Source organism: Drosophila subpulchrella, chromosome 2L, assembly GCF_014743375.2.
Source record: "Drosophila subpulchrella strain 33 F10 #4 breed RU33 chromosome 2L, RU_Dsub_v1.1 Primary Assembly, whole genome shotgun sequence".
NCBI classification, from domain to species: domain Eukaryota; kingdom Metazoa; phylum Arthropoda; class Insecta; order Diptera; family Drosophilidae; genus Drosophila; species Drosophila subpulchrella.
The window spans coordinates 10784493-10806852 of record NC_050610.1 but is presented as its reverse complement, the minus strand read 5'-3'; the positions used below and the strand labels follow the sequence as shown (position 1 = coordinate 10806852).

Sequence of the window (22360 nt, the reverse complement as noted above, 5' to 3'; positions counted from 1 at the left end):
GCATCGCATCTCTGGTGCACCGATCCCATGCCCACATCCACACCCATTACCCCAGAGATCTCTCTTAATTTCGCAAATGATTTAGCCTGGTGGGGAGGCTGCAGGAGGAGGTTCGTTGCCAGGTAGCACATGGCATGACAAATGAAGGAATACTTCCTGCATTACGTGTGGGTTATGCAACAGGGGCTTTGGTCATCCTAAGAAATATCTGGTAATTGTACGTCTTGCCAAATTCTTTTTCCAATGGAGCGATGGACGGAAATTTTGACATTTGCACTTGCAACTGTCAATCCTAGAGTTAATATAGCCGTATACTAACACATTCTAACTATGGATCTTTGTTCTTTGATTGATCACTAACAGAGAAAACTGATGTTACAGGCATTAATTATAATGAATCCATATATACGTACCTACTGAGAAATCATACTGAAAACTAATTCTTAAAGCTGACAAAAAATATATATTATTTTCCATTTGGATCCCGTAATTTTCTTTAAAAATATTTTTTGCTTAGATCATATGAAATTCTGCTATAATATATAATAATAATATAAAGAAAATTTGTATTAAATTTAAATATTTAAACGTCAAAAAAATAACCTTTAATAATTAATTAAATCTTCTCAAATAAATAAACAAAAATCAAAACTTATATTGATCTCTCCAAATTATTCGTAAAATAAAAATTGTATATGATGCAATACAACTAGTATTCCTCATTAAAAAATATATAATTTCTTTAGTGACCCAAAGGTTTTTGTCACGTTTCTTGCGGAATAGCCCAAACATTAAAATATATCAAGCCTACCGACAAAAATAATAAAAGTTACCAGAAAACCCTATTCATAAATCTATGATATCATTTTGGTTAAACTATTTCCACCATGGTTGTTGTGGTCTGTGGCCAAAACGAATCCCAACATGTTTATTTTTCCAATACACAATTTTGTTTAGATATTTATGCAATCTATAAAACAGAAAACGTTTTCCAGCCCTCAGCTGGGTGTTGATGTGGACCCGTGTGGTCTGAAATGATTAATTGCCTCGGCTCAATTGAAAATCGCACACGCATAATGCAAAACCGATCCGCAGAAGATGTCTCTACCCATAGTTGTATGTAGATGCCATCTATCGCTAATTAATTAGGCAATCCAATCGAATCATTTAGTATTAGTCACTGATGTGTGGAGCATTAAAAATTATTTCTGTAAGCATTTGTCACCCAATTAAACCGACTGCAGCCAAGTACGCCAGGCAGCCAGCCATAGAATCGACTATATAGCCCACTACCATACTATAGAACTCAAGTGCAGCGAATTGCAATAATCGAAGTCTATATAGCGTCGAGACTTTTATTAATGATGAGTGAAAATGGGAAATGAAAATATTTTCCATTTGCACGGGGGGCAATATACCCTCCCCCCCTGCGGACGCCTCTGCGCGTAATGTGTGTATGCGTTCTGATTAATAATGTACAGCCATATAGCCATAAAGACAGCATGGAAATGACTCAGTACCGAACCGAATGTAAAAGTATTTTTCGATTTTGTTTTTAGAAATTTATGAGCGACAAGCAAAGTGTATTTTTAAAACATATTTCATACTCCACCAAAGGCGAGGGAAGAACATAATGTATTTGGGTCGTATCGCATATGTATAATAAGATTAGAAAGTTTTAAGGGGGCAGATAATATAAAACATTGAAATGGCAGGTAGAGTTCTTCATACAAATATCGGGTGTAGGACCTCGTACTAGTTGTATGTGTATATACATATATTATATATGGTGGATTCTTTATATACCTTGCCAGCAGCATACCTACTGAATCTAAAAAACATTTCATATGCGTTTAATATAGCCGCCGCTGTGTTCTAAATTTAAAGCAAAAGCTATTTAGTTGCGAAGAAGTTCAACACAAGCGAACGTACGCTCTACTCAGCTCTGCAGTTCTCTATGTATGCGAACGAGAGTATCTAAAATTTAAAATTTACTATGTAGATATATGTAGAGATACACACTCGCACACAGGGACTGCGTCCTGGGCACTAACTATACGGATCCACGGATCCACGGGCGCAGAACGCATACGCCGTGTGGTACGCCGACCGACAAGTCCGTCAACATATCTCACAGATACGCCAGATACACAGATCTAATGCGATCGTATCTGTATCTGTATTCGTATCTGTATCTGTATCTGTAAAGAAGCGCTCTTCTTTTTTTCCTTCTTTCATTTTTTTGCCGTGCTCGTCAGCACGTCCATGTCCACGTTATGTTGGTGTTTTCATCTCATGAAATGTTTCAATTTGTCTATTTTTAGTAGCAAGTTTCTTTTTGTTTATTAGTTCTTCTTTTTTTTTCTTTCTTGACTTTCCCAGCACTGTACATAGGAACGTTGTATATAGGGGCTTGGATATATAGCAGTGGGTCGGTTTGGGTTGGGATGTTTTTGCTGCTCTGATTTAACGTCACAACTGAGGAATGTCTTCTACACGATCTAGCTGGATCCACCACGCATTGTTTGTTTGTGCCCCGAAAGCTTTGGCCATATATCCCGATCTGTTTATATAGCTTCCTTATACATGGCTCGCTAATGGCTAGGTGTTTGCATAGATTTCGCTTTGGCTGTCTATAAGGTCAAACTATGCCCGTGCGAGGTGCTTTGATGATAGGCTAAGGTATCGCAAATGGGTCTATATATAAGGCATTCATTTGGAATGGGATTTGTTTTGCAAATCTTCAAATACAAAGAATTAGCGTTGTGTCTGCAGAACTTTTATCATGAAAAGGTGCTTTGATAATAGGCTAAGGCATCGCAAATGCGTCTTTATATAATGCAATCATTTGGAATGAAATATCTTTTTGCAATTTTAAAATACATAGAAAGAGCATGGTGTCTGCAAAACTCTTATCATTTAAAGGGACCTTCATGATAAACTTGGGGTCAAATAGGGTTTATATAAAGCATTCATTTGGATGGAGACTTGATTTTGTAATTTTTAAATATTAAGAATGTACTGTGTATTTAACCATAATTCCTGCAACACTATTATCATTAGTTAAGGCGCCTTGATGATAAGCAAATGGGTTTTTATATAAGGCATTCATTTGGAATAAGATTTGTTTTGCAAACGTAAGAGTACGAAGAATTTGTATGGTATTTTATCATATTATCTGCAAAATCGTATTAAAATGCTTTAAAAACAGGCTAAGGCACCGCAAATGGGTCTTTACATAAGGAACTCGTTAAGATTACGATTTTGTTTTGCAAAGTTCAGAAACGAAGAATTTGTTTTGTTTTTGAGCATATTATCTGCAAAAGTCTTATCATTAATTAATTAATTATAGGTAATGTTACGCTAAGATTAGCGGCACTAAGCGTTTTGTAAACAAGTCGGATAAACACGGCCACACACATATGACCGGCTATAAAGTCGCGATCGATGGGGTGAATGGAGCTTATCGCCACCACGGCACGTAAATCAATATTAGTCTTATCTTGACCAACTGTGGGAATTCGCACAAGCCGCACAACAGACCAAAGATATTGGCCCTCAGCCATGACAGAAACGTGTATCCATAACCACCGAGCTCACTAGAGTTTCACTTTCCGCACGCCATGGGTTACTGGTCGGAGACTCGGGCCTGGATCTTCCGTGATCCAGCCAAGCTCATCCGCTACCTTGTCCTCTTCGCCTGCTGCATTGTGGTCATTGTCCAGTTGTACGAGTGCTTCTCCAAGCTCTACGATCCACCCATCTCCACGCATTCCTACTACAGCCTAAACGAAACCATCGAAATGCCGGCGGTCACCATTTGTCGGGAGCCGCCTTATAAAGAGGAGATGCTAACGGTTAGTGTATCAAGAAAATAATATAATGTTTTTGATAGTTTTTTAAAAACTACTTAGAGTAAGGTTAAATCAAAGTATATTTCTTTAGCGCCTTTCTGGCGGTGCCTGTCCCCACCCGAAATACGCCACCTGCTGGATGAACTATCCTTTTGGAGAAATATCTCTGGAAGAGTTCTTTGAAAATAGCACTCATGATATGGGTGACACTTTTGTATTTTACGGACTTAACGAAAATCCAAGTAGTAGGTTAAATACATTTACAATATATTAAATACAAATATCATATAACGATTTTATTTAGATGTGGTGATGAACAGCAGTCTACACTTTTATATGGGTCGGTGTTATACCCTTAGGCCCAAGGAACCCGCCAAGAGAGTTTCGAAAGACGTGGGATACTCCCTGATGCTAGAACATTCCATGTTGACCACTTCAACCAGCGATGTGGATACAGGTGGTATCGGCTGGCATGTTTTCATACACGATAAGAAGGAAAACTTTACAGGTAAGCTTACCATTAATGAAAAGATACATAAGCTTAAAAGCCTATTCCGATCCAGAAATCAACATGAAGGGTTCTGGGCGTGTGGAATATGTTTTTGTAAGTGTCAATGAGGAAATCGAGATCAAGCTCCAGACCCAATACTTCTCTAATGTCCAGACGCGTCAAGAGGCTTGTTCCGACGATGAGGACTACAGTGACTTAAAGGTAGGTTAAGAACCAATACATTTTGTTAGGCTAACATTTTGGAGTCCTTTCAGTGTGGTGAACAGTGCATCTGGCAGGATTTGGCTGATAATATGCAGTGTTCGGGACCTTGGATGCATGAAACCGCAAGTGAGCCCTGCAACGACTCTGTTTCCATGAGAAAACTAATATCAGACTATAAGGAGTAAGGATGGAAACATAATTCGACTTTTGGAAATAATAATTTTATCTTTCAGTGTATATGAAAATGAGGATGACTTTGATTGCGACTGTGTTCAGCCCTGCCAATCGAGAATCTACACAACTTTCATTCAGAACCGCAAGACCTTCATTCAACCAGAGCCCCGCACACAAATCTATATATACTACACAACGAAACTGATATCGGTAGGGGGCTAAAATGATATGATGCATCGATCGTTGCCTGAACCTGCTATGTTCCATTTGCAGATGATTGAAGAGCGTCCCAGCTATGACACCACGCAATTCATAGCGGATGTGGGTGGTTCCCTAGGATTTTTGCTGGGTCTGTCTGTCCTGGGGTTGATTGGAATACTAGAACACGTAGGATTAGCTATTTTCTAACCTTTAATATTATTTATTATATAATCATTCCTTTCAGATGACCCTCTTTTTCTGTGGCGGCTTTATTAAGAAGATGCAGCAGAAGGAGCAGGCAAAGAAGGAGCGAGAGATTTCCGAGGATGGTCAGTCCCAAACAAGCGATGAGACCATCGATATAGCCATTGCTTATAAAAAGAAGGATAGTAAGCAATCTAAATTTTGAGTCAAGAACTAAGCTGGCTTGGTTCTGTATTAGAACTAGGAAGTATAAGTATTCCGATACACTTCTTACATTTAATCAACATCACGAACATGGTTACAGTTTTCTTAGCCTAAAACTTAACATAATACAGATGCACTCAAATAAAAATATTTCGTACCTTTAAGAAATCAGAAATGTTTTTAAAACCAACAAGCAACAGAACTCTATCCTCGGAGATCTTTAATCTTCGGTGTTACTCAAAAGTTTTTAAAAATACTTTGAATTATTAAAATTCCGAAAGTATTTCATTCGAGTGTGCAAGATACTTTTGTACGTCCAGACCTAGATCCTAAAGCTCATCAGCAAACACAGGCCAACGATTATCAGGGAGCTCAAGTTCCCCAGGGAAGCAGCTGAATTCACCCTCACCTTGATATTCGTGTTTAGTATATCACCAAGTTTGTTGATCACATCCGGCAGAGGGGAAGTTCTGATTTCGCAGGCAGTGTTCTCAATGGCATCCTTAACACTGGCGGTTAAAATGCGGAAGTTAATGGAACCGGGATACAGTTCATCGTAGATGAATACGGATAGCTGGTTGGAGAGGACCCATAGACGTTGCTGGTCATCCACCTTGATATCGCTAGGGAACACCAAAGTATCGTTGCTCATAAAGATGCGACTCTGGGAACTGTGATTAAATTCAGTGGCAGTGCGCCAGCAGGCAACTTCATTGAGATTGGGCAGGGCATAGAAAAGGACACCGGTAGCAGGATCCAAGAACTCGGCTCCAGCCTGGGTGTTTGGACCCCTCGAACCCAACACCTTGAACTCCCGATAAATCATCGTCGAAGTGGCCAAAGTTTGGTTTCGCAATATTGCCGTATCCACGGAGAATTCCATGGTGGAGCAAAGTGGATGGAAGTACAACGTGGAGTAGCCGGATTCCAAAGGTTTCGACAGAGCCAGACCATATAGACCATCATCCCACTGGAACTCAATGCCATTAATGCTAAAGTTACCAGCCATGGGATCGGGATGGAAGAAATGATGCTGCACTCGCCAAGACTCCTGGTCCTTCCACGAGTAAACCACCAGGCCGGGATTGCCCAAATCGGCAGCGTAGGCATAGGTGTTCTCACAATCGGAGTCCTCCACTGCGAGATTGGCCAACAAGGATCCCTGCTTCAACTGGCCGGCGGGCACGACGTGTCGTCGCAGCAGATCATCATTGTGCAGATCGTAGACCAGCAGTTGGGCTGCCCCAAAGATCTTGGTCTGTTCCAAAACCCCAGAGATTCGGGAGTCCAGAACCCAAAGGCGTCCGCATCGATCGGCTCGCACGCGGAATGGAGAGACCAATTCCGGTTCGGCTTCTTGAAGATTGTGGGCCTGCCAACTGGGGAAGGGCTTCAGGTCAGGACTTTTGCTGGAAGTATCTGGAAGAATGGTAAGAAAGTAATATAAATATTTTAAAATATTAACAGAAAATAAAAAGGGAGAACAAAAATTTTTGAATATTTAAAGAAAACATATGATTTTTTTTAATTGTATTATTTTTTGAAAATTTATTGTATAAAATTTATTGTGTAAAAACCGAATTATTTATAGGTTAATCTGATAGGTAACCTATAAATAATTCGGTTTTAAAATAGTTTATAGGAAATCCAAATTAAAGATTGCTTAATTTATATATTTCTTTAAAAGTTAATATTATTATTAAGTTTCTTTATTTTAAAAATTCATTTTAATTATTCTTGGAAAATTATTCTTGTGTTGTATGGTAACAATTTCAATATGTTTTTAAGTGTACTAAAATTTAAATTAAAATTTTTTTTTTTTTTGGTTTTTCTTATAAATTGGTTGATTTATTTTTATTGGTATTGTCAACAAACACTTCACTTGTTGCGTTGTATATTAATTTGGGGATTTGCATTGCTTGTTTGTTTTGGATGCCGCTAATTAGACTACTCGAAAAATTTTGGTGAGCATTTGTTGACTGTTGGTGAGTAATGCGCACTGGTGCTTTGCAAATTTGCACATGTCTAAGCTGATTAACTGGCTAATAAGCCGAGATTGAGTTGTGGCTAAGGCAACTGGCCCACTTGCCTTGTGGTTAGGCGGTAAAAGGTAAAGTAACTTTATGTTCTTGGAATTGATTTAAATGTATACGGAAATATTTTAATTAGCACCCTATATTGTAAGACAAATACGTGAATTTGTTATAAGGAATATTGAATACTTGTAAGCTTGATTAAAAAAATATAAGTTAAAACAGAAAAACAATTCAGATTGAAGATAACACTTTTTGAAATAAAACCCAAACCTATTTAATATTGATCTAAAATCTTTGAGCTGAGAGTATGTCAGGATTAAAAAATAATGTAAAAAAAGGTCAGAAAAATTCAGAATAAAGATAACTCATTTCGAAATTAGACCCAAACCTATTTACTATTGATCTGAAATCTTAGAACTGGGAATATCTCGAGATTATAAGCCATTCAGTACAATTTGTGCACTTGCTATGACCAAATGTGTACTTCACAGCCCCCGCACTGAACCCCAGATGAACCCCATTATATATACAATGTGTACAACCAGTATGCACCGATTTGTGGTGTGCGGTTGTTGTCAGACAGTTAATGACGCCAGCGAGCGGAATTATCATGCTAATTGCCGCAAGTGCGAAAGGAAACGGAATTGTTTGGATGGTCTAGTTGATCAGACAAACAATTGCCGAGCTGTGAGATTCGAGACTCGAGATCCGAGGTATGAGATTTCAGTTTTCAGATTTGAGATCCCAGATCAGTTCTTGGCACACATAGTGCAATTGCAGCGGGGCAATTATATTCAAATTCAACTACAAGCACAAACGATGTGGCAGCTGCAACAATGCAACTCATGCGCTTACCATTAAGATCAAGGTAGGCCAACGAGGCCGGCACTCCGGCCCGCCATCTGGGCAGGGTAACAAAGAGTCGGTGGCCGGCGACCTCCAGGCCAAAGGGTATCACATTGGCCGGCTTGAACTCGCCCCGCTCGATGGCCGACCACCTCTGCTCCGGACTGGCGTACTTGAAGTCTATTTCCCGCCACTCGTAGGCCACGCGGAGATTGTCGTTTCCCAGGGCAGAAACCGCCCACAGAAGGAGCAGTCCATAAGTGAATCGCAGCATGGCTCTTATTTATCTACTGTAAACACAAGAAAATCAATTAATATTAGCTGATATACGCATTTAAGCTTCCCTTAAGCCGCAATGGCCTTGTCCAAGCCATAAACTCAACCAGATCAGACACTCGGAAAAAGCAAATACGGATTCATTCAATAATATACACTGAAAAAATAAGTAATAGTCCAATAGTCCAAGAATTTCATAATAAATTAAAATTTTGTTGCGCTATAAATGTTAAAATATATAATTTAACTATTACTTTTAAGTATTAATATATTAATTTGAATTTAATATGAAAAGATGGTTTTTAATGCTAAGGTTAAATATGTTTTAAAAATGTTTAAACGTTAAATGATAAAATAAGTAATAGTCCAATAGTCCAAGAATTTCATACTAAATTAAAATTTTGTTGCGCTATAAATGTTAAAATATATAATTTAACTATTACTTTTAAATATTAATAAATTTAAATTATTTAATATGAAAAGATGGTTTTTAATGCTAAGGCTAAATATGATTTAAAAATGTTTAAACGTTAAATGTTACAAACATCAAAACTAATATTTTCTACTATGATTTAAATATTTTCAAATTAAATCAAGAAATTTATTATGTTTTGAAATGACTATTAAGATTTTGTATTTAGTTTAGTGATTTATTTTTACAATTCCATTTTTTGTCGGTGTACGTTGTATGAATGGAATTTGGCACAAACAAAATTGTTGCTAAAAAAAGTTCAGCAATTTATTAACTATTTAATTTGCTGATTTTCCAGATTTTTTCTCTTTACTTTGTTTCTGTTAAAGTTCATAATCATTCAACATTGTCACTTGGACCAGCCTCCATCGCCATACTTCTTGGCCTTCTTATTTCCCATGTGAGTCACACTTTGTTTTGTCTTTGGTTCCGTTGGTAATTTGAAAGTTGCCTTTGGTCTGTTTCGAGTCGGCCAAATTCTGACTAAGCTGCCAAACCACAAATACTTTTTTCCTCTTAAAAGCGAGTCTTAGAGAACATTATCTAACCACAAGATCAGAACGTTTTCGGGGAACTTCACCGATGTTTTGTATACCCTTTTTGGAGGGAATATTCGGGTACTTATTGCAAAAAAATTTTTCAAAAGCCCTTAGGAAAAGCATCACTCTTGGATTGTAATTACAGACCCATTGAACCTTTTTCCCTCCTCAGCACATCCAAACATTATTTTTAGAGTATCTTAACCAATGTATCTGTACCATCAATGTATCTGCGTGTCTCGAACACTCGACCTCATCATCAAAATTCAAGTTGAGTCTTGCTATTCAGGCATTAGCATTTCAATGGGCGCACTCCGACTGACCGCCATTCTCCTCGATTGTTCCATCTAATAAATTTTATTGATGATATGGGCATTTTTTCGCTGATGAACGATTTGAGCACGTATTTTTCGAGTTTTTTGGGTGATTCAGCTTTAAAATACCTGTACTTTCTTAGCTTTTTACCTTTCCCATTTGAATTGTGGGCGTGTCTAAGCACAGCATGTAATTAAACTTTTTGAGTATTATTATTAATGGCTTTTAATCAGGTTTAACTTTCATCTCTACTTAACTCGTTATTATTTGTTTGTTTTATATTTGTTACAGTATTTTGTTTTTTTTTTTTTTTGAGTGGTTTGAAGGCACACTTTTATAATCAACTACAGTTTTGCAGGCCCTATCAAGTAACACTACTTAGTTTGTGGCTTGGATCTTTCGTTTGGCCCTGGATTCGGGATTATGACCACCGAGTTTATTTGATCTGCTGGACAAATCTTTACCAAATGTCACAAGCTCGGGTCGGCACTTAACACACCTTTTTTTAGGTTTACAAATATAGCGGGTACACAACCGCCAACGTCGAGACTCGAAACGAAACTAAAAGTCAAGTGAGCCGCCAGTCAAGTCGACTTTCTGGAGACCGGTCTGCGTGAGTGGTTCCCGCTCCATGAGGCTCTCTCGGAATTCGACTGAACTTGAATTAGTCAGCCGTTAAGACGGTTTAGCACGTTGGTAATGAATTAAACTCATTTTCGGCACGCTCCCTGGGCTATCCCGCAAATAAAGTATATTATAACATAACTCCCACGCCTTGGAGATATTAATCTAGTCATTAAAATATCCAGCTGGGGTCCCTGTGATTGACAAGCCCCTGAAAAAAGTCCCACACTGCCTATAGCCATTACGGGCCTACTGTCTATTCACGATTGACCCATAAATATGAAAAGATATTATACAAGCCCAGTGTCCGAGTAATTTCTGTATTTTAATCAATATTTGAAATTAAAATTTAATTAATTTGTATGGTATTCATCGTGGAAACTTCCTGACTTCTGGTTGTCTCATTGGCAGAGTGAGTGATTGGGGATAACCCAATGAGTCATCATGGTTGGGTGTGATTTCCCATCAAGTTGGGATAAAATATAAAAAGATATGTAATACTAAAACATGAGAAGCTGGAAGGAATATTCCGCCTCTAATACAAATTTAAAGAGTTTATTTATTTTTCATAAACTTTACAATGTGGTCCTTTTTCTCCCAATCAGAAACCCAATTCCCCAAGAAAACTCATGATATGTTCATTTTTATTCGATTTATTAAAATTTCAATAAATTAATTTCAAAAGAATAGAGAACAATCGAAACTTTAAACTAGAAATATTCTTATTATGCATTTTTGTTTTCCTAATTATAGATTTATATTTAGTTTAAAAGAATTTAAACAATTGCTTATATAACTTGCTGTTTGTATACTTTCTTTTTTTTCGTTTTGGTAAAAACATTTTACGTACAAGAATGCTAAATCTATATTTTTTTGTTTTCCTTCTGTTTTTTTTTTGCATCTTTTCATTTACATTACAACATTAAAAATGATTTAACATAGGCAAATTTGTTGGTTTTTGATTTTATGCATTTGCTTTAAATATAATATAGGCATTAGCTAAGTTTTTGTGTGATTATATTTGTTGAACGAACAGAAATGGATAAGGAAAAATTGATTTGTTAATTCCGTAAGCTTTAGTTAAAAGTAAATGCAACAAAAATGGCTTAAAGCTTATGAAAAAAAGTATAAACATGGTTAACATTTATATTTACTCAAAGATTAATTAATAAAAAAAAACTTTGGTCGAAAGCTTCAAAGATCTTTGGCAAAACAAATTCTTATTGTTGATTAGTTTGAAAATTGTTCGATCTTGAAATACTTTCCCAAAAAAAGTAGTTGCAACTATCAAAGCATTATTGATTAATTTTATATTGATAAAATGAGTAAATCAACACTAAACAAAATGTGTAAACAAACATTATCGTATAGCATATCTCTCTTTTGGATCCATCTTTATACGGATGCTCTGAGAAATGGTGTGGTCGATGTGGTGGTTGGTGATTCGGCCGACGGGTGGTGTAGATTGTACAAGACGCGTAGTATGCAAATTCGGTTCGTCTGATACCCATATATATGGTTATAGTTGTGGTGTTATGCGGTGTGGATATAACGATTGGGTGGTCGCAAGACAAGGACCGAAAAGTCCAACAGTTAGCTCAATAACTGTGATGTGCCCTCGCCTCAGAGTTACGATACACACAGATATAGTATATCTCCTGACTAAACTCCGGCACATCGCCTGCGTCCGATTCGAACTTGTACTTTTTGTGGTCGGAAGGCATACTCTTCAGGGCATGCAAAACATAATCCAAAGATAGACATATACCACTTACTTTATAGATATATATATATATAGATAGAAGGGGGGAGGACGGACGCAGGGGACTTTTCGCTCAGCAAAATTAATGTGACACGCTTTCGACTGAACGCAGCAGACATTTACGCCTGGGATCGGTTGTGTGGGGTTTAGTATTACAGTGACTGCCATTTGTTCAGCTACTCGCGTGTCGCCCAGCGCAAAGACAGACGAAGATCGGTGGTCTAATTTGTAATTTTCAACTTTAATTCTTAGATCTTAGTTTTCTTTTCCTTTCGCAAAACACCTAAAGCCCATTAAATGTTAACAAAACTTGTAGCCTTTTAGCTGTACTCGTTTCAAATGAACGCGTGCATTGCATGGATAGAATTGAATGGTTAAAAGATTAATTTGTAATATGAAATTATTGCGATTTGTAAGGACCACCACCAAAAAAGAATACTAAAACTTGACTACGGACGGGAAGTGCAAGCGAAACTTAAACATAAACGAAAGTAAATTCAATTTGATTTGACTCTATTTAACAATCATGATTAACTAACATAACACAGCCCTTAAATGGCAATTAGAAAGCGTGTATTAAACCAACGAATTAAAAACTTTGTTAACTAAATATTTTTATATACCTATTTTATTTATTGCCGCATAAAGTGTATAATTAATTTAGAAATAAATAATTAAAATATCAAAAAGGTTTAAAAAGTTATCAGCTTTAGATCAAAAAATACTTTTTAAGGTTTCCAAAACTTGAAACTTGATAACAGATTTTACTTATAATATTTTGAGATACCTTAACAAGACTTTTTATTCAAACAAAAAATGTTATTAATTTAAAAATATATAATGAAAATATCAAAAAGGTTAAAAAACGTTATGACCGATCGGTTATAAAACGTTATGACCGATCGGTTAAAAAACACTTCTTAGGCTTCCAGAACTTGAAACTTTATAACCGATTTTAGTTACAACATTTTTAAATACCTCAAGACTTTCGATTCGAACAAAAAATTTAAGTTTATTTGCATTCCCGACAAAAATAAAGCATAAGTGATAAGTAAAAGCAACTCTACAAAATGAAATGCGTCCATCAAAAATATTTACAATCTTCGCAATACAGTTACCAGAGAGAGAGAATATATGCTACGAGTACGAGTACTGTGTACAGATGCGATTTTAGTCGGGGGATAGTGTGTGAATCGTATACGAGTAGTGCCACCGAATCTGGGATACTGTCTGTCTTGCATTGAGGTACTCTCGTCTGAAGCACGCCGTTCTAACACCGCAGGACTATCGAACCGGGCCAACGAAATTGATATGGCCGGCCGGCGATATCCCGATGGCGGTGCGGCTAATTTGCCAGACCAGAGAGTCCAACATCAATTTTGCGCTAAACTGGCCCGAGTGAGGGGAATATGTTCGGATTCACTCGCTTCTTCTTGGGCAGTTCACTTCACTTGTCATTGCTTATGATTAAGTTACACGGTATTATTACATTAATACATGTATTTATACATAGATATATAGTAGTATATGGTTGGGTTACAAGTGTTTACTAGAGGTATACTCAAACAATGGTGAGGTTAGTTAGTGTGACGACGTGTGGTGCTCTCCAGGATTCTGAGTGCTAAGTCTAACTACCCTAGGCTACACTGGGTTAGGAGTATTCGAAGATCTCGCCGGGGCACGAAGAACAATCTGACTCATGCTGATTTCCATAAAAACATAACAAAACAAAATGGTTACGACTAGTACTCTTTAACTGTCAATCGACTACTTATGCTAGCTACAATTTCATAGGTTTACCATCGGATTAACAAAAGACTGAGCTGAGTGCCTCAATGAAGGATCAAGTTATCGAGTATTATCTTTAATTAGTTCAATAACTATTTGAAGTTGTGGAAAGGAAGCTAGATGATAACTGGGAGTTTTGGAAGAACACTACGGTAATAACAAAACAAAAGCATTAAGATCGATCCCAAAACAACGTATCGAGTGTACTTACTAACACGTGAGAAATTCCTATCTAGATGCCCTCTACAGGCAACTCTATAAGCTATATAGTGATTTAACTGGGGATCTAGTTGATTTATTGTAGTTGTCTCTGGTGTTTTTGTTGTTTAGTACCAACCATACCATAACCAAATGACTTAGGATAGATAGTATTTAATATGCATATATAATTATTAAAAAAGAAAAACAAATTGAAGGTAGATACCTGCTCTGATCTGTTGTCTCGCGATGACACACACCAAATATATATATATTACATACCAAAAGAACAGAAACGATACAAAGAAATGTTGAATATTTTTTATAAATATGTTTTGTATGTATATAGTTAAATATACTATGTAAAGAAAGATAGGACTTACTTTTTGTCAGCCGCAACTGAACGAATGAACGAAGGTATAGACAACATGGGGCCTGAACGGAAGTAGTTGTATGAATTGTATAACATTGTAACAGTTTGCAGAGCATTTCACATGGACAGAAAGAATCGAAAGTATAAATTACGCACGAATAACACAAAAACAACACAAAAATGCTGCTTATGGCAATTGTCAACATACCCAGAGCTTTGAGCGTTCAGGTTTTTTTGGTTTTTTGGCTTTTGTGTGATTTCGAAGATTTTCGGATTTTTCTTTTCGGTTTTCATTTGTTTTGGAGGAGATATAATTAAACAACTTGAGTGTGTGAGTGTAGGTGGATGTGTTTAAAATATATGCTCACTAAATGAAACTAAAAAAAAGAAAGAGAATGTTAAAAAAACAACATTTTGTATAGATAATGTCAACGATTAATTTGTTGATTATACAGATATAGATACAGATAAAAGATAGAGATCTACAGCACAGCAAAGTAGCTTCAGATGTTTAGTGTTAGTGTGTGTATGTGTGTGGTACATTGTGTTATACAGAGAGAGCACGAATAATATATATCTAAAAGATGTAATTATGCACGCACATCGAGAAGTTCGGATTGGGGAAATTAAACAATTTGGATTGGAACAAAAGCTAGAATGGAGTGCTTTAGATGAACGAAAGATATATATATATATATAGATGACATCGACTGGTTTACTAGGCATAACCGCTGATTAGTGGGTAGCGTGGGGCCAAGAAGTGGGTGTATGTGTGGGGTGTGTGTTGTGTCTCAAAAACTGTTATACATTGAAAAAGAACTGACTTTGGTTGGAGTTTTCAAAACAACTTGCTTGCTGAGTGCGCGCGCTGTTTGCCGTTTGCAACTATAAGCATGATCATCCTCTTGCCTCACTCGTGGAAAAGCAGTGGCAGCGGCAGGCTCAACAGCGGCGGCTGAGCGTGAGCCTGCAGAGCGGGCGTCGTCCTGGAGAAGGGACGCGCAGGATGCGGCTGCGGTTGCAGGTGCGCTGGCGGCTGGCCTGCTGGCGCCTGCAACAGACCCGGCGCAGCGGGCAGACATCATCTGAAGCGCGGCTGCATCATCTGCAGCATGTTTGGATGTCCCTGCAGCATCACGCCCATTCCAGGCATCGCCATCGCTCCAGCGGGCAAGGCACCCGGCATTCCCGGCAGTCCTATCTGCATCGGCAGCAGGCCTAAACAAAGAAAGTAATATATTAAAACCCATTCACTTCCACATCTTTGATCCACTCACCTGCAGGCATTCCATTGAATCCGGGTCCACCGGCTGCTCTTAGCATATTCCCGCCGATCAGAGCTCCATTCGGACCAAAGGCCATGGCCGGTCTCAACATCGGCTGCATCAGCTGCATGTGGCCAGGTATCGGCATCTGGAGGTGACGGATCGGATGAGGAGAGAAAGATATAGAAGAGCATGGAAACAAGAGCTCGGATTAATAGTCTTGAGGGCACTTTAGCCGGGTCTATATTGAAGCCATTGTACACAAAATTAGCTAAGTTGTTATTAATTATGTTTGTATTGTTTTTTTTTTTCATTTAAAATATTAATAAGTTGGTTTTTGCGTACTTATTCAATAAATGGATAAGAGGTGTGTGTGTGTGTATGTGTGTTTGGTTTTTTTTTTGTGGGTGGAAAACATTTTTGCATCGCATTACAAATGTATGATAGAGCAGAGACAAGATATATAGAGTAGAATATTGAGTAGAGCAGCGAGAAGAGGCGAGACGACTTCTTCTCTTCTCACCATGGCAAAAACAATATAATTTTTTTGTTCGTTTGTAATTAAATAGTTTGTTGATTTAAAAAGAAAAGTACTTACAATTCGGAAACTGAACTGACGACGACGATGGTGTGGAAGAAGGTGTGAGGGGATTGCATTGCAAACCATTTAAGGTTTTGTATCTTAATATTGGTTTTTGTATCTTAATATTGCACTTCAATTGGAGCAACATGTATAAATTAATCGTATTCGCACTTAAGAGAAAGAAATAGTAATTTGATTTACTAACCGGAGGCATGGGGTCGAGTTCAAGTTCCAATATCTTTCAGTTAGAAGTTAGTTTTCAAACTGGGCTAAGATGGGAGTTGGATGAGGGTGAGATGGGGGTTAGGAGGAGGGGTTCTATGGCAAGCTCATCGGTGAAAAATGAAACGGAAAGGATCTGCAACCGATAGTCCTCTACCTTTGATAAGCATTTGTACTGCGCATAAAACCAGATGAGTGATAGAGTGTGTTAGTCGGGCAGTAATCGAAAGGAAACGGATTGTATGTACGGGGAAGTGGGGGGACAGAGATGCACGATCTTTAGAACATAAAACATTGATTTGGTAGTACAATTTACAGATCAAAGAACATTTAGATATTATGCTTATGAGATATATATCAGATTGTTTGTATATTTTGGGTGGATGAAGTTATCGAGGTAATAGAGATAGAGATATAGAGACATATCAATGCGGCGTGTAGTCTTACTTAATTCATGTGTATATTTTGTGGAAATGAATTAATCAATCAACCAGTCAATCAATCATCAATCAATTAAACCAACCAACGCAGCAACCATTACGACAAATTCAAAGTATTTTGTTTTTTTTTTTTTTGTTTTTTGGTAATAGAAATTATTGAAATGTACTTACATGGCTTGCAAAATAGTTTATAAATATGACTCACGACTTTTCTCTCATTCATTATCATAATTGTAAGTTCATTCTGTTCTGTTTTACTTGCAAGGCAGTACGTACTAGAAACTTTCTTGGGGACGGGATTGATCTTGTGGATTATATACGCATGGGGGGTGAGTGATTGAGAGATAGAGGAGAGTAGGTACTTGCTTAGACTACATAATTACTTGCATAAGTACGACTAAGTAGATTATAATTGAGTTGTTGGCTTTTACTTATCTTGTTGCATTGCGCACTTTGCATTTCACATATCATATTGCGGGGTGTGAGTTTTAATCGGGAGGGAGTGATTAGGTTGGGTTTGGTGGGGGAAAGATAAACTTGTTGTTGTACAAAAACCATACATACTGTAAACTGTTCGGGCCCTGCGCAACACTTTTGCAACTTTTTATCGTTTATCAACACTGAACTTCTGCTCTGTACTGCAATTGTAACGGTAACTTTAACACATTTTTCGAGTTTACAAGCTAAATACTGTTTAGAATTTGATATGGTGTGAGACATATTAGTTGAGACAGTTGAAATCCCTTGTTGGATAAGCTGGATAAAAGTGATGTGTTCAAAAAGTAAAGGAAATCTCAAGCGGCAGTGTTGGCAAGCGTTCGTAGTGTGGCTCACTACTGGATGGATTATTTTACAAATGAAAGAAAAGTTATTTGAATTTTAGGGGGAGAACGATAATTTGCTGATAACCTCTCAAGTGGTTTTAAGGTACTTGCACACCCAGAAAAATGAAGAACGAAAAATTTGAGAACAAACGTTCTTAAAAATGTACCGAATGCACCGAGCTTCGAAATAGGCAATTTTTTCCTTGAATGTTAAAGGTCTGGAATTACAAAAACTGTTTCAGATACTTTTAAACACATCGGTTATCCCCTTGACCAAGATCAATAATGACTTCAACAAATGATTTCAACGGCAGAAATTTAATATTAGTTCTGTGAGAGTGGGGCTTGGTTAACTCTTTATAATATAGCTTGAAAATCATTTAAATTTTAGGACCCCCCAAGTTATTTGGAAAAACATTTGCTAGTAGGTGATTAGCATGATGATGAGGGCGAAGCTCTATACTAAATCGGGTTAACCCACTGGAAAATGCTGTCGTTGGCTTTTTGGTACCACCCTGGGACACAAGATCGGTATTTGTTTCTTTTTTTTGTTTTGTGATCTTTTACAGATTGAGATTCTCAGCACTTGGAATTCGATTTTGTTAAGTCAAGTTCATTCTTTTGATTGGTTGTTCGCGTTGCATACGCAGCACCGCTGGATTAGAGACTTACCATGCCGACGGCTGCGGCCGCCGCAGCCGCTGCCGCAGCGCCAGGATTTGCCGGCTGCCGGGCAGCCTGAAAGCGCTGGAGCATCACAGCCCGATTCAGTTCCTCCAGTTGCTTGACCTGCTGCTGCTGAGCCGCATGATGCTGCTGTGCCACGGCCTGTTGCTGTTGCTGCTGCTGCGCCACTGACTGCTGTTGCTGCTGCGCCGCTTGCTGCTGCTGCTGGTGCACCGCCTGCTGCTGGGCTGCCACAGCGTGGGCCACATGGGCGGCCTGCACCTGGGCCTGGACCACGGCCTGAGCCTGAGCTTGGGCCTGAGCCTGCGCCTGGGCCTGAGCCTGGGCTTGGGCAGCATGGACGTGCGCCTGAGCCTGAGCCTGTGCCACGGCTACTAGAGCGGCGGTCTGTAAGAAAATTTTGGGAATCGATTGAATTCATCTCACATGCCACTGGGAGGAGTTTTTCTTTTGGGACAGCCCATTATTCTTGACTGAGTGGGAAATTCTATATCGTGGTGATAAATTATAATTTATTTTTCTATTCCACTGAGAAATATCTGGGTATTGCAACCCTTCTTTAAGCCTTTATTTGAATAAAAACTATTTTAAAATTAATTATTTGTTAAATTTGTCCTACCTGTTACTAAGGATTTGTTAACAGTTCTAAGCATTCTGTAAATCTTTTTTTTAACAACCAACAACTCTAATAAAAGTCCAAGTCTCCTAATTCTTTCTTCAGCAACTTATTTCGAGCTTAAGGTCCGCACCTAAGATCCAATCAAATAGACCCTCTCCAATGGTAATTATCAAGCTATTCTTGATATACATCCCTTTAATTAATTTGAATACAGCCTCTTCCTTATTTTATTCGAAATGTAAGGGAAGATAAGCTGGCAGCATCTTTGGTTTATGAGATTTTGGTTTGGGGATTAAGGTTGGGGGACCAAGACAAAAAAAACCTTATATTTCCCTTCTTTCGAATTCCCTAGGTTTCGTGGATAGATGCTTTATATCAAAGAATCTTAATTGGTTAAATTGAAAACCGCCGTTTCGTTTGTTTTGTTGCCATTAATTTCTTTGTTTAATTAAAAAATTGTACAGACATATATCATACTATATGCTAAAAAAGTTATTCTTTTCTTTTAATTCTGTTTCGTTTTGTGTAGTTCTGTTTGCTTTCGTATGCTGTGGTCGTGTAAACGTAATTTTCGCCATTGCATTTTACGAAAATTAGAACGTCAACGTAATGGTAACCAAAATTGGTATCAGTAATGTGTAAAAAAAACGTGTCCAGTTTGGAAAAATGGAATTCTCTTAGAACGCAAAATGCAGTCGAAATTCAAATGTGAGTCAAGTTTTGTATGTGCAATTGTATATTTTATTTTAATTTATTTTCTGAGGAATTTGTCTTTTTTACACGTCCGCTTTTCAGTCCGTTGCGTTATGTTAATTCTGTTTATCAGTTGGAAGTCGTTTCCGTCGCGGTCTGTTTATTTATATTGACTATGGTTTCTATAACTATGATAAGAACTCACTTCCTGGGCCTTCGACATGGCTGTGGAGACGGCAATCGCGTTAGCCATGCCACTGCTGCTGTTGCTGCCGGTGGGCGAGATCCCGGCCAGCGACGGGGGCGGCGGAGTAGCGGGCATCGACGCAAGGGCACCGCCATTGTTACTGGGACTCTTGCGGTTTTGTGGGTTCGCCAGGGCAGCCATAGCGGCCGCCAGACGCGCCTGTATCTTCGGTTGTCGGGCGCGCAACTCCTCTAGGCTTATGTCCTCCTGCGGATGCATGATCTTGGTGGTAACAGCAGCGGTGGCAGCGCCGCCTGCCGCTGGCGGAACCGGTGGTCGCTGCTGATGTTGCTGGCCATCGGGCGGACCACTTGGTGGTGCGCTGGTTGCGCCACCAGCATGATTGGTGGTGGGCGGAGCACTTATGGTAGCATTACTTTACCGAGAAGGCAAAAACAAAGGTTAACGTTAGTGAAAAAGATCTTGGATTAGGCCTAGAAGTCGTCGACTTTTTTCAAAGGCTGAACTTAATGAGGGGAAAACCACTTAGAAAATGCCATTAAAAAAGTCTCAAATGATTGTTAGCCTTAAGCATGTGTAAGGATCAACCGTACATGAAACTTCTGTTTCAAGGTAACGACCTCACCTCAATCAAAAAGGTATAGAATCGAAAATTTGCATACAAAATTGACTGACAAAAATGTCAATAAACAAGTTTTGTAGGGAGTTATTAGTTTCTTAGCCTTTTTGATTCAATGTAGAACATTCCGCTTTCAAAAAATGTCAAAGAAATATTTCTCAGCGAGGTTCAAAATACAGCATCCTAGAACAGCACTACAACACATTGCATTTTGTCAAACGAAATGGGCATAATTCTAATATGGTTTTCCCCGCTATCGATGCCCACCTGTACGCTGGAAATGTTGGCTTTTGCTGGGCCATGGCGGCGGCGTGGTGATGATGGGCCGCAGCCGCAGCAGCTGCCGCCGAGGTGGTGGCCATGGCGGCTGGGAAGAGGGGACGCGGCGGCATCATGTGCGGCATCATGGGCACTGGGTACGGAGGCAACGGCGGCATGTGCTGCATCATGCCCATGCCATATTGGCCCAGCATATGTGGCGGCATCATGTTCGGGGGCATCATCATGGGCGGCGGTACGCTCATGGCATCTGCAAACGAACGTGGGGCTTAGAGATTTATGGAGATTATTATGGATGGCTGGGTGGAAGACTCACATTCCACTTTCTTCTTGGCCACCGGCTCATCGTCGTCCGAATCCGACTTGCCGCCATTCTTCTGACGCTCGTGATCCCTGAGATCCTCGGCGGGAATGCCGTCCATGCCGAAGATTTCGATTTCAATGTTTGAGCGATTGGGCAGCGAGTTGGGCACCTTGTCGACCGTCTCCTTGTGCACCTGCATGCAATGGATGGAGAGCCCCGGTCCGGTGTACAACTTTTTGTGGCAGATGTGGCACTTGAAGTGCTTGGCCTTCTGGTGCTGCACCAGGATCTTCTCGTCGTCAAACTCTCGGTTGCAGTACCTAGTTTTTTTAGTTAAGAGTTAAGGAAAATTTCTCGAGATGTGGCCCTTTACCCCAACCCCTCCCCCGCCCACTTTCTGCAGCTCCCTAACACCATTATATAAATTTGTGTGTATGTATGTGGAGATACAGCCAGCGGCACATGCCGTGAAAAAAAAACTTTGTTGTTTGTTTTGCGAAAAGGATACCAGCACCAGGGTTTGGAGGCCTTCTTCTTCTTGCGTCCCATTGTTTGTTGGTTGCTTTAAAACACTTAAATTTAAACAAACGCTCGAGTAAGTGGTGTAAAAATGCAATCTGATGTAGCAAAAAAGGTTTCGCCGTGGAAAACAAAATGGAGAGCCAGTCAGAGTGACCAGATGGTGTGAAAGCATCTAGGAACGCGGAATTATCGATAAGTTACACTGTTTGGCCCCAAGAAATGTACTTTCCATACCATTTTTAAATATTCAAATTTTTCATGAAATATTTAAAAATAATTCATTTATTTTTAAAGCCATCTGGTTTTGTCCAACACTTTTATCTGTATTAGTGTGTATTATTATTTATTATAGTTGATTTTCTTCTTTTGAAAAAAACAGCCCATGATACTCGAACCATTATTTTTAATATTGTACAATAAATAAATCCTCTTAATTAATCATTATTAATTATGACACTTTTTAACAACATTATGTATGACACTAGTGATTTACATTTGACATGAAATATTAAGA

The 22360-nt window shown here is 38.6% G+C and overlaps 3 protein-coding genes across 5 annotated transcripts; 1 reads left to right on the top strand and 2 right to left on the bottom strand.

The window, feature by feature from the left end:
* Nucleotides 1–3450: 3450 nt before the first annotated feature.
* Nucleotides 3451–5376, top strand: LOC119548315. Its single transcript, XM_037855495.1, has 8 exons — nt 3451–3857; nt 3946–4099; nt 4159–4362; nt 4418–4566; nt 4620–4750; nt 4803–4953; nt 5017–5130; nt 5189–5376. The coding sequence occupies exons 1-8, from the start codon at nt 3624–3626 to the stop codon at nt 5351–5353; spliced, it is 1302 nt and encodes a 433-aa protein (XP_037711423.1). The 5' UTR covers nt 3451–3623; the 3' UTR covers nt 5354–5376.
* Nucleotides 5377–5404: 28 nt separating this feature from the next.
* LOC119548314 (protein yellow) lies at nt 5405–10392 on the bottom strand. 3 transcript variants are annotated; one of them, XM_037855491.1, is made up of 3 exons: nt 10336–10392; nt 8244–8524; nt 5405–6771 (listed from the first exon to the last, which is right to left on the bottom strand). In XM_037855491.1, the coding sequence occupies exons 2-3, from the start codon at nt 8506–8508 to the stop codon at nt 5675–5677; spliced, it is 1362 nt and encodes a 453-aa protein (XP_037711419.1). In that variant the 5' UTR covers nt 8509–8524; nt 10336–10392; the 3' UTR covers nt 5405–5674. The 3 variants fall into 3 exon arrangements, with proteins under 3 accessions (XP_037711419.1, XP_037711422.1, XP_037711420.1); XM_037855494.1 differs by having other exon boundaries at nt 8244–8521; nt 10336–10360; XM_037855492.1 differs by lacking the exon at nt 10336–10392 and adding an exon at nt 10301–10321.
* An 800-nt stretch (nt 10393–11192) lies between these two features.
* Nucleotides 11193–21987, bottom strand: LOC119548313 (BUB3-interacting and GLEBS motif-containing protein ZNF207). The gene is made up of 7 exons (XM_037855490.1): nt 21833–21987; nt 21337–21644; nt 21009–21270; nt 20120–20537; nt 18588–18989; nt 15859–15994; nt 11193–15799 (listed from the first exon to the last, which is right to left on the bottom strand). Exons 1-7 carry the CDS (start codon nt 21871–21873, stop codon nt 15663–15665), a joined length of 1704 nt encoding a protein of 567 aa, XP_037711418.1. The 5' UTR covers nt 21874–21987; the 3' UTR covers nt 11193–15662.
* Nucleotides 21988–22360: the final 373 nt, after the last annotated feature.

What these genes read in the sequence shown, in the direction of transcription:
- LOC119548313 (XM_037855490.1), bottom strand. Translation starts at nt 21,873, where the DNA reads ATGGGACGCAAGAAGAAGAAGGCCTCCAAACCCTGGTGCTG. An exon ending in GCCTCCAAACCCTGGTGCTG is followed by an intron (nt 21,645 to 21,832) that starts GTATCCTTTTCG and finishes TAAAAAAACTAG; the next exon opens with GTACTGCAACCGAGAGTTTG. An exon ending in CCATGTCGAAGGCCCAGGAA is followed by an intron (nt 18,990 to 20,119) that starts GTGAGTTCTTAT and finishes ATTTTCTTACAG; the next exon opens with ACCGCCGCTCTAGTAGCCGT.
- LOC119548315 (XM_037855495.1), top strand. Translation starts at nt 3,624, where the DNA reads ATGGGTTACTGGTCGGAGACTCGGGCCTGGATCTTCCGTGATCCAGCC. An exon ending in AGGACTACAGTGACTTAAAG is followed by an intron (nt 4,567 to 4,619) that starts GTAGGTTAAGAA and finishes GAGTCCTTTCAG; the next exon opens with TGTGGTGAACAGTGCATCTG. An exon ending in ACACAACGAAACTGATATCG is followed by an intron (nt 4,954 to 5,016) that starts GTAGGGGGCTAA and finishes TTCCATTTGCAG; the next exon opens with ATGATTGAAGAGCGTCCCAG.
- LOC119548314 (XM_037855491.1), bottom strand. Translation starts at nt 8,508, where the DNA reads ATGCTGCGATTCACTTATGGACTGCTCCTTCTGTGGGCGGTTTCTGCC. An exon ending in GGCCTACCTTGATCTTAATG is followed by an intron (nt 6,772 to 8,243) that starts GTAAGCGCATGA and finishes CCATTCTTCCAG; the next exon opens with ATACTTCCAGCAAAAGTCCT.